Consider the following 12,402-nt stretch of genomic DNA (forward strand, 5'->3'; position numbering starts at 1 on the left):
TTGAAGTGACCCATGTGATTTCCTGAGATTCATTTTGGTATTTCAATCTGTCCAACATACTTGAACATGATTTAAGTCTTTTCTGATAAAATGAAAATATTTAAATTATTCTTCACTAGGCTATGTTATGAGAGTTTGTTCACTTGGGCTTTGAAATATCTGAGTAAATTATTACTACATTTATTATTGTTGATAAATTTCCAGAATCCTCTGTAAAAAATTATTTCCTCCACATTTGGCACTTAATTGGGGGAAGTAGCTTGTTCGCTTATCTTTTCAAATTATAAGTTTTATTTTTGAAATAAAGGTTTATTGTCCTAGAGAATTCAGAAAATATTTTTTTCACATAGATAAAAATGATTTAAATTTTAGTAAGTATCAGTGAATGCTATGGTCCTCCATGGGAATAAATATTCTTATATTGTTCTTATATTAAAACCTGGTACCTGGTAAATGAAGTGGGAGTAATGCAGTGCTCTGTTTTTAAAGGCCATTTCTGGTGACTGAAATAATTTTAAGGCTAGAGTGATCCTTTTGACTCATTCAGATTCATTTTATTTCTAGTTCTTTCAGACCCACAGCTTCATGATAAATTAGTCATAAGATAGTATGAATAGGAAGTAACCAGTAACTAAGGTAACAGAGGAAAGCAGTATTTTTCTTTTTCTATGGATAATCCTTTTGAATCCCTTTCTAATGCATAATCCTTTTTCTGTGGATAATTCTAAGAGTCATTTTATAGTAAACTTTTAATTATCAGGATTCTGTCTTAATATTGGTTTCTGGACTGTTTTGCTATTCTTCTTTCTCTATTTTTATGATGAATCTGTCACAGTTTTTTTTTTTTTTTAATCCTGCTTTGTTCTGTTGAGGTAAGATGGTAGATGGTGATGCCATTTATTGAAATGGGAAACCCTGGAGGAAGAACAGATTTAGGGGGATCACTAATTCCTTTTTGTTCTAATTACTTTTGAGAGATGTGAGATTAACAAGTAGGAATGTCAAGTGGGCAGTTGGATACATGGATCAGGAGCTCAGAACAGTAGTCTCTGAGTAAAAGTGAGTCATGTCAATAAATTAGCTGCCTGGGTAAAGAATGTGGAGTGAGATGAGAAGGTGAGTACATTTCCTGGGGAGTTACAGTGTGCCAAGGATATTGAAAAATAACAGAAAAAGAAATCGGAGTTAGAGAAAATGAGAGTGTGATATCACAGGAACTAAAAACTCAAATAGGAGAGTGGTCATCTGTGATATACTGCAAAGTGATTAAGATAAGGACTGGTGGATATATTAGCAAAAGAGACATCATTGGTAACTATGTGGTTTCCATTTTTTTTTGTTTGTTTAGAAGAAAGATGCTAGTTGAATAAATAATGCTGAATAATTTACTGTTTAACAAATTGATTTAACATTTTTCTTTTTTTGGATTAGAAGACATTTTTTTAAATTCAGGATATTATGGGGGTACAGACATTTTGGTTACATGAAATGCATTTGCCGCGTTCAAGCTAGGGCTACAAGCGTGTCCTTCCCCCATGCAGTGTGTCCCGTTTCCATTAGCTGTGGGTTTACCCCCTGACCCCTCTGACCGCCACCTGACAGGCACCCAGTGAGTATTTCTACCATGTGAAAACATTTTTCATATGATAAAATTCACTTTTTATCAAGTATGGTTCTGAGGTTATACATAGACTTGTGTAACCACCACCACAATCACGACAAAGAATAGTTACAGCCCCCCAACACACATGTAATTCCCATGTGATGCCTCTTTGTAGTCAACCCCTACCCCTAACCCTAACCCCTGGCAACCACTAATCTCTCCTCCATCCCTTATAATCTTGCCTTTTTCAGAATGTCATATAAATGGAATCCTACAGTATTTAGCCTTTTATATTTAGTTTCTTTACTGGAATGCCTTTGGGATTCATCCATGTTGTTGAATGTGTCAGTAGATTATTCTTTTTGATTTCTGAGTGGTTTTCCCCTTCTTCCACCCCTTACTCCTGGAAATAAATGATCTGAACTCTTTCCCTATATTTTTGCCTTTTCTCAGCGTGACTTGTACATAGAGTCATATAATATTTAAGATTCATCCATGCTGTTACAAGTACCAATAGTTTTTCTTTTTATTGATGAGTAATATTCTATTGTTTATCTACTCACCAGTTGAAGGACATTTGGATTGTTTCCAATTTATAACAATTATGAATAAAGCTACTATAAACATTCATGTACAGAGTTGTGTATTAACATAAGTTTCCATTTATCTCAGGTAGATGTTCCTATTTTCTGGCCTCCATGATTTCTTATGAGAAATCTGCAGTTGTTCAGTCTGACATTCCCATTTATGTAATGTGTTGTTTTCTTTCATTTCTTTTAAGAATTTTTCCCCATTTTTCTTTTGGTTCAGAGTAGTTTAAGATTTGTCTAGGGGTGGCTTTCTTTAATTTTATTCTATTTGGGATTCATTGAGCTTCTTGAAACTGTAAATTTCCAAATCTGGGAAAATTTCAGTCATTATTTCTTTTGTAAAAATCAGCTTCATTGAGATATAATTCACATACCATATAATCTACTTATTTAAAATGTACAGTCTAATGTTTTTATTATATTCACAAATATGTGCAACCATCACCACAGTCAATTTTAGAATTTTTCATCACATCAAAAAGGAACATTGTACCCTTTAACTATTATTTCCATCTCTCCATACCCTAGACCTAAGCAACCACTAAACTACTTTCTGTCTCTATACATTTCTTTGTCTAATCATTTCATATGAATGGAATTGCTTTTATTTCTTTAATTTATTTCTGTACTAGTCTCTATTTTTAATGGGAAAATAATGACATGGATTTCAGACCTTCTGATACTGTTCTACATGTCCCTGAGTCTTTGTTCATTTGTTTTTAAACATTTTCACTCTCTTCTTCCTATTGGATGATTTTTATTGATTTATTTTCGAGTTTACTGTTTTCTCTGCTGTCTCAATTTTGAACTTCAGTCTGTTACAGGGGTACAAATGTTTTGGTTACATGGATTGCCTTTGTACTGCTTGAGTCAAAGTTATAAGTATGCCCATGACCCAAATAATGTACACTGTACCTATGAGGTATGATTATTGAACAACCTATCTAGTATTTTTAAAAATTTTCAGACATTATGATTTTTAGTTCTATAATTTTTTTATTTTTATTTTTTTATGTCTTGTGGGCCTTTGTCATAATTATTATTATTTTTCTATTTTAGCATATTATGGGGTTACAGATGTTTAGGTTACATATATTGCCCTTGGTCCTCCTCCCCATCCCGAGTCAGAGCTTCAAGCATGTCCATCCCCCAGTTGGTGTTCATCGCACTCATTATGTATGTATATACCCCTCCCCTTCTCCCCCCTCCCATCTGCCCAACACCCGATGAATGTTATTACTATATGTGCACTTAGGTGTTGATTAGTTAAAACCAATTTGATGGTGAGTACACGTGGTGCTTATTTTTCCGTTCTTGGGATACTTCACTTAGTAGAATGGGTTCCAGCTCTATCCAGGAAAATACAAGAGGTGCTATATCACCATTGTTTCTTATAGCTGAATAGTACTCTGTGGTATACATATACCATATTTTATTAATCCACTCATGTATTGATGGGCACTTGGGTTGTTTCCATATCTTTGCAATTGTGAATTGTGCTGCTATAAACACTCGAGTGCATATGTCTTTTTTATACAATGTCTTTTGTTCTTTTAGGTAGATTCCCAGTAATGGGATTGCTGGATCAAATGGTAGATCTACTTGTATCTCTTTGAGGTATCTCCATATTGCTTTCCACAGAGGTTGCACTAGTTTGCAGTCCCACCGGCAGTGTATGAGTGTTCTTATCTCCCCACATCCATGCTTGTTGTTTTGGGACTTTTTGATAAAGGCCATTCTCACTGGAGATAAGTGATATCTCATTGTGGTTTTGATTTGCACTTTCCTGATGATTAGAGATGTTGAGCATTTTTTCATATGTTTGTTGGACATTATTCTGTCTTCTTTTGAAAAGTTTGTGTTCATGTCCTTTGCCCACTTGATAGGGTTGTTTGATTTTGTTTCTTGCTGATTTTCCTGAGTTCTGAATAGGTTCTAGTTATCAGCCCTTTATCAGACTTAAACCTAAGGCGTGAAACTATTAGAATTCTAGAAGAAAATGTTGGAAAAACTCTTATAGACATTGGCCTAGGCAAAGAATTTATGAAGAAGATCCCAAAGGCAATCACACCAACAGGAAAAATAAATAAATGGGACCTGATCAAATTAAAAAGCTTCTGTACAGCCAAAGAAACTGTCACAAGAGCAAACAGACAACCTACAGAATGGGAGAAAATTTTCACATGCTACACATCTGATAAAGGGTTGATAACTATTTCTATAATTATTTAAATTGGATTCATTTTTATAGTTTCTATTTCTCTGCTGAAACCTTTTAATTATTTGATTAAGGTGTGTTTATATTTATTCAAAAGAACATAGTTATCATAGTTATAATAACTGCTTTAAAGTCTTTGCCAGATATTTCAACATTGGAGCCATCCTGGAATTGATACCTGTCGATACTTTGTTTGTTTGTTTGTCTTTTGTTTCAGCAGGCAATCTTCCCGGTTAGGTTCAGACTTCCAAGTCCTGTCTCACCCTCTCTGGGTAGTGGTTCCAATGTTAATTCGGTTTTCAGAGTGTTTGAGTCAGCACTCTGTGTGTGCCATGCAGTATGTGTGCTAATTCAGTGATTAGTCTGAGACTTGAGCAATAGTTGATATTGTAGTTCAATTCTCAAAGATTTTGTTATGCTTCTTTAGTTCTTTCCTGCACACATGTGGTTTCTTGTTGAAACCAGGACTTGTATTGGTTCATACACAGAAGTATTCTCTCCTGTTCTATCCTCTGTGATTTCTTCCACTTTCTTTGGTTCCTGTAGGGCCCTTTATTCTTTTCCTCTGGCCAGAAACATGAGTTTCTCTCAGAGTCTTAGCCTTTCGTACTGTCACATAGCTTTACACTATTGGAGCTGCCCTTTAAATGAAGTGAAGAAAAGAGCGAAAAAAGTAAACAAGTATCACCCTCACAGTTATCAGAGGGTCGTGTTTCCCTGCTTCCTCTGGCCAGAAAGATAGGTTTTTCTCTTGATCGGAGCTTGCTTTGCAGTAAGACTGGGAGTTGAAAAAGAGAAAGTTGGGGACACAGAAGAAAACTTGTGTTCTCTTTATGATCCCAGGCTCAAAAGTGCATATTTTGCTGGTCCTTATACAGAAAGTAGGATTTCTCTTAGAATTTTTGTTCATGTCTACTGTGGAGTTCTATGAATCATTTTTCCCTAAGGTAAAATTCAGCAGATAAAGGTGGAAAATAAACTCTAGGAATGCATCAGAGTTATTTTTCAAATTTTTATTTCCCTCCCTAATACACTAGGTATTGTTCAGTTTGCAGAGTCCTTGGGTAGTTTCTTTTTGTATTCTACCTAGGAGTTTTAGTTTATAATCAGGAAGAGAGAGGCTTAACAGGCTTATTCCATTTTGACTGTCAAAAAATGATCTATTTAATTTGCTTTATAAATTTACAGATGAGCAGTGGTAAAAGTCCTTGAAACATCTTAGATCAGTGATTGGTGGACTTTTTCTGTAAAGAGCCAAATATAGTAAATATTTTAGGCTTTCCAGGTCTCTGTCACAACTGCTCAACTCTGCTGTTATAGTGGAAAACAGCCATAAGTAATATGGAAACAAATGGGTATGGCTGTGTTCCAGTAAAATTTTATACAGAAACATGCAGCAGGCCAGATTTGGCCCATGGGTTATATTAATAGTTTGTAGACCCTCTGCCTAAGTCTTCTACACTTACTTTTTCTTGAAGTAGAGATTGAAGAATGAATAATATTACCTAATGAGCTTTGTATGTTGAAATACTTTTGTTTCTGTGACCACTTATATCTCTCCCCCATAATTTATTCTTTATTCTGTATAGTAGCTCATAAAGTTTAATTGAACTAAATGAAAGGAGAGTAATACGCAGCAATCCAATTATATAAAACTCTTCTCATTGTAATTTGCTTTGAGTGTATCCACATGGTAGAATCTGTGGCATTTTTTTTCCTGTCATAAATATTTGGTTGGACAATCCTAACAAAAGTACATAGATCATACACTTATTATATTGTCATCTGTCATTGCAGAGCTCTAAATAATATTAAATGAAACATAAAGCTCTGAAAAATCAAGGTTTCTCAAGGACAATCTTGGAACCATGTTAATAGCATTCCTTTTCTAAGTACCTTCTATGTATCCTTTGCCCGTTTGTTTTTCAGGAAGTATGGGTCTTATTAGATTGTGGAGGGAAATGCCTAGGTTTTTTTTTTTGTTTGTTTGTTTTTTGTTATTACTCTGTTTTAATACTCCTAAATTTCAATTTTTAAACAATGTTTTTCAGGTAAATGGTCTTAAAATGGTTGATGAGCCAATGGAAGAGGGAGAAGCAGATTCTTGCCATGTAAGTATTCATGTTAATTTATTTATTAAGCCACATTTTAGCATATAAGGAAAGAGAATGAAGGTAAAGGAGAAAAGTTCCTGTCAGTTAAAGAAACTTATTCAGGCAAGTTTTTAATAAGCAAATGCAACTACTAATAAATCACCTATAGCTCAAAATATAGGACAGTTTTCCTGTGAGAAATTCTGATACATAATGTTTAATAAAGAGTTTTATTGAGATATAATTTACATGCCATAAAGTTCACCCATTTTAAGTGCAATGGTGTAATTTTCAATTGTCAGTATATGAGTAACTGATTTACTTAAATATAGAATTCTCTGAATTAAACTAAATAAGATTGTCACCAACTTCAGAATAGAGAGGATATCTAACTTGGAAATATTGGACTATAATGATAACTTGAAATCATTTAAAATCCATTTCCTGGCTTTCAGAAAGGATTATATCTAAATTATTTTGGAAGAATTTTAAAGACTGCTTAGCTATTAGGCCATCCGATGCAAGGTCTATATACTAGACTCTCATTTTACAAGATCTACTTTTACAGAAGAGTGTTCTTAAAATTTTATGGACGGTCTGACTAATGTAACTCTCTCCATATATGTTGTTATTTTATGCTTGTTATTTCTATAGATATTTTCATAGAATTATAGATTTTTTTTAAGCTGGAAGGTCCCTCAGAGATAATATTTATAATACCTTCATTGTATAGATTAGTCTACTGAAACCTGGAGGGGTTGTGATTTATACTAGGAGATAAAACTAGAAAGTAGCAGAATCAACAAGCTATTAGGTCAGCTATATCGTGCAGACCCAAAGAAATAGAAAATGAGGAGAACACTCTCCTTTTCCTGTTTAGTTGTGGATAAAATCAACCTGATGGCTCCCCCAGCCCTTGGAACTTGTTCATAAGTGGATTTATCTCAGATAGAAATCAGCAAAAGGGATTTAAATTGGGTTTGTTCAAGACACCCCTTTGAAATGTTCTATGTAACTACTTCTGCAAATAGTGACCATGTAGCAAAGCTCTCAGCTCTGATTGACAAGATGAGAGATACATTGTTGTTATTTTGGCTTTTGCAATTTACTTAGTACAAATAACATTTTAATTTTGAGTATAATTATATATACACTATCAAAATCATCTAGAGACTTTATCTAAAGATCATATGGACTAAAAGGCATAGTAATATTTAGGTTGCTTGTTTTATTATAAAAGATAAGGAGTATAAAGAACTACAAGGGCAGTGGAGAAGACTGCCTTATTGTATTTTAGCATTAATAAATTAACAAGGAACACAATGCCCCATATCACAAGAGAAAGGAAAAAATTGTGTGTTCATGCATGCATGTGTGTATATGTATATGTTTAGCCAAGGTAAACTCATAAACGTATACAGAGGGTGATTGTTAAATACTTACCTATATAATTTCAATAGATGAGTCAAGAAGTACAGTTTTTAGTGGAAAGACAGTAAAAATATACAGTGCTAGATGCTAATTTACCTTATGCAGTCAACTTCGGGGGGTAGAAGATGGAGCCTGAAGTTTTGGAGAATAAGGGATCTAGAATCACTTCCATGGATTTGATTGAGTTTGTGGTCTGAGTTATATGGACTTAAAACTATATACTTTTGGTGTGTGATGGTTAAAGTAAGTACTCAATTTGTGTTAGTAAATCTATATGATTGATAAGAAACACCAACCAGAGTGCAGGGGACAAGATGGCAGACTAGAAGCAGTCCGCACATGCCACTCTCAAGGAGAGGATTGGAAATTGCAAGTAGATACCCAGCTACAGATAGACCCTCTTGGAGACAGCATTGGAATAATCAGAGAGGCAACAGGAGACACTCAGAGATGAGGAGACAGGGATGGGGAGATGTACTCACCAATATTGGAAGATACCTAGGAGAGACCTCTACATGTGGGGAAGGGATAAAGGAGAGAACTCCAGGGCCCCATCCTCCCTGTGCAGACACTATGATTCAAGCTGCAAGGCTCCCCTCACCCCCGCCTCTGTGGGCCTCTGTTCTCATCAGGGAACTGCTTGGAGACTGTGAGGTAAAGTTGCATCAGAGAGCAGGCTCAGCAGGGATATGCTGGCCTCTGCTTCTGGGTTGCCACAGTTGATGCCACTCTGAGCTCGTGGGTCTGGAGCACCTGGCATACACAGTGATTGGCTTCAGTACAACTGCCCCCTATCACTCCTTGCCAGTCTAGGGAAAGAGTAGGGAGAGCAAATGCTCTCACATGCCCATGACTGGGAACCAGGTGCCTCCCTACCAGGGAATATGAACAGAAAGGGCACCAATGCCACTTGAGAGGTCTCATATTGGCAGTACTAGTGGAACCTATGTGAGGAGAGAGCTCCCCAGCCAGCCCACGTGGCCCAGCACATGCGGCCCACCCTGTCCCACAATGGAACAAGCCTCCTGACCCTGGGCATGGCTGCACCATGTTCTACACCTTTATGGACCTGAACACACGTGAATGTCCATGCCCCCGCAAACCCACATACCATGCAGCAGGCCAAGCCCCACAGCCCTGCCTGCCAACTGGTGGGCAACGCCACTGTGGAATTCAGTGCTGTGCGGTGGGCTATAATCCTTGGTTATATGCTCCAGCCAGCAGGCCATGGCCCCCAACCCTGCGTACTGCATGGCAGGCAACTCTCCAGCAGATCTGCATGCTCTGTGGTAGGCCATGCTTCCTGGTTTTATGCACTGGCCAGCAGGCCATGCCCCATGGACCTGATATCACCAGAGATTCAGATATCTACATGCAGTTGGCTATCAAACTCCAGTTAAGATTCATAGCTAATAGGACACATAGTCAACAACCTGCCCAAAGTTAAAATGAAGGAGAAAATTCTACGAGCTACAAGATGAAAGCAACAAGTAACCTACAAAGAAAAGCCCATCAGGCTAACAGACGAATTCTCAGCAAAGACCTTCCAAGCCAGAAGGGATTATCCCATTTTTCATTTTCTTGAACACAATAACTGCCAGCTAAGAATTTTGTATCCTGCAAAACTAAGTTTCATAAATGATGGAGAAATAAAGACTTTTCCAGAAAAGCAAACACTAAGGGAATGTGTCACTACTAGACCTGCCATAGAGGAAATGCTCAGAAGAGCACTATATATGGAAGAGCATAATAGATACCTGCAAACTTAAAAACACCAAAATAAAAAGGTTCACAGCTCTTATAATAACACAAGAGGGGAAATAAAGCAGCAATATATCATTCAACATGATGAACAGAAGAGTACCCCACATATCAGTACTAACAGTGAATGTGAATGGCCTTAATGCTCCAATTAAAAGACATTGACTGAATATATCAAAAATCATTCCCAAGTATGTGTTGTCTCCAAGAAACCCATGTAACTCACAAGAACACACACAGACTCAAGGTAAATAGATGGAAATAATTATTTCATGCAAATTGAAACCAAAAGCAATCTGGTGTAGCCGTTCTCATACCAGATAAATTGAATTTAAATCAATAATGTCAAAACAAGTAAAAGATGGCCATTATATAATTTTATATATATAATTCAGAAAGAAGACATAACAATCCTAAATATATAGTATCTAACGCAGGAGCTCCCAGATTCATAAAGCAAATTCTACTAGAGATAAGAAAAGAAATAAACAGTAGCATCATAATCGCTGGGGACTTCAACACACCAATGATATCAGGCCATTCAATATGAAATATCTGATATCGAATCAAAAGTGTAGTTTATTATATCTTAAACAAGAAGCAGTACAATTAATCAAAGTATGTGCCTTAACTATTGACATAGTTTTGCCGTCTTAATGATAGCTTATGTATGCCAGAATCCAAGAAGCCTGGAGAGTGAGTGGTGATGAAATCCTGAAAGGTGTTTTCCACAGCTTTTTGAGAATTGAATATTTTTCCTTGCAAGATGTGGTAGTCAGTTGGTATAAGGTCTGGTGAATATGGTAGATGACAGAGGTTCCAAGTCCAGCTGCTTTAATTTGGACAGTGTTGTTTGTGCAACATGTGGTCAGGCATTGCCTTGCAAGAAGATTGGCTTGTCTCTGTTGACCAATCTCAGCTGCTTAATCACAGGCATCCTCATCATTTTGTCCAGTTGGTTGCAGTAGACATCTGCTGTAACTGATTGACCAGGTTTCATGAAGCTGTAGTGGATAGTACTAGCACTGGAGCACCAAACAGACACCATTAGCTTTTCGTGATGAACATTTGATTTTGGACTATGTTTTGACACTTCATCTATATCCAGCCATTGTGCCAAACACTTGCAGTTGTCAAAAAGAATCCATTTTTGATCTAATGTAAAAATCCATTTTTGATCTAATCTAATGGGGTAGAAATGGTTCACCTGTATGTTGTGATAGCAAAGAAAGGCAAGCTTTGAGATGATTTCTCTTCTGATGCTCATTTAATTAATGGGTAACTCATCTATCCAGAGTCTTTACCTTGCTGATTTGTTTCAAATGGTCCAGTGTTGTTGGAATAGTAATGTTGAACCTTGCTGCCTTGCTGCTAATTCATGCATAGGTTGATATGGATTTGCTTCCACTACAGCTTTCAGTTCACCATTATCCACCGTGGTCTCAGGTCACCAACATGGCTCATTTTCAAGGTTAAAATCACCAGAATGGAACTTCTGAAATCATCGACATACTGTGTGTTCATTAGCCACATCCTTCTAAAACACTTATTTGGTATTTCTAGCTGTCTGTGCTGCATTAGTTCCAAAATGGAACTCATATTAGAAAATAACTCGAATTTTTGACTTATCCACGGTTTCACAAACATTGCTCTGAAATAAAATTTGAAAGATAATCACAAGCCACAACATGAGTTTGAATGACGGAGGATGTACCTTCACAATAAAAATAGAACAATAAATGTCAAAGTGAAATGCCAGAGGTATTAACTGTCAAACATATTACTTAAGGAAATCAGACACCTCACACTTAATAACCTAATAAAACGGGACAGATCATTGAAGCAGAAAATACAAAAAAGGGAAATACTGGACTTAAATGAAACTCTAGAACAAATGGACCTAGTAGACATTTATAGATTGCTCTATCTGAAAATTGCAGAATATACATTCCTCTCAGCAGCACATGGGACATTTTCCAAAGTTCCTCATAACCTAGGCCACAAAACATGTCTCAGTAAATTCAGAAAAATCAAAATCATACTATATATCTTCTCAGATCACAGTGGAATAAAACTAGAAATCAATTCCAAGAGAAACAAATCCATACAAAGTCATGGAAATTAAACAACCTGCTGCTGAATGATCCTTGGGTCAATGATGAAATTAAGGGGGAGATCAAAGGATACTTTGAATGACAAAAGGGATGCCAGCTGCCAAAATATATAGGATGCAATAAAAACAGTACTAAGAGGAAAATTTACAGCCTTAAATGCTTATATCAGAAAGACTGCAAGAATGGTCTCCAAACACTGCATGTACTCACTATTAAATTGGAACTAATCAAATAACACTTATGCGCACATATGGAAATAAAGCTCATCAGAAATCAAGCAGGTGGGAGGAAGGAGGAGGGGATGAGTATTATTCACACCTAATGGGTACAGTGCACACTGTCTGGGTTATGGGGCACACTTATAACTTTGACTCAAATTGTACAAAAGCATTTATGTAACCAAAATGTACCCCCGTAATACTGTGAAATAAAAAAAGACAGAAAGATCACAGATTATCAACCAGCTATCACATCTCAAAGAACTAGAAAAAGAAGAACAAACCAAACCCAAAGCTAGGAGAAGGAAAGAAATAACAAAGCTCAGAGTAGAACTGAATGAAATGGAAACCAAAAAATAATGCAAATTACCGAT

General features: G+C 36.3%; 1 protein-coding gene across 3 annotated transcripts in view; it reads left to right on the forward strand.

Moving 5' to 3' along the window:
• RPS6KA6 (ribosomal protein S6 kinase A6) overlaps window positions 1-12,402 on the forward strand; it is a 152,392-nt gene that overhangs the window by 20,891 nt on the left and 119,099 nt on the right. For 2 of the 3 annotated variants that reach the window (XM_069464365.1, XM_069464366.1), the window contains exon 2: window positions 6,463-6,522. The exons of the other annotated variant lie outside the window; for it this stretch is intronic. In XM_069464365.1, the coding sequence (XP_069320466.1) occupies window positions 6,463-6,522 (60 nt within the window). The remainder of the gene's footprint in view (window positions 1-6,462; window positions 6,523-12,402) is intronic. 3 annotated transcript variants of the gene reach the window in all.

Source organism: Eulemur rufifrons, chromosome 30 (genome assembly GCF_041146395.1).
Source record: "Eulemur rufifrons isolate Redbay chromosome 30, OSU_ERuf_1, whole genome shotgun sequence".
Classification (NCBI taxonomy): domain Eukaryota; kingdom Metazoa; phylum Chordata; class Mammalia; order Primates; family Lemuridae; genus Eulemur; species Eulemur rufifrons.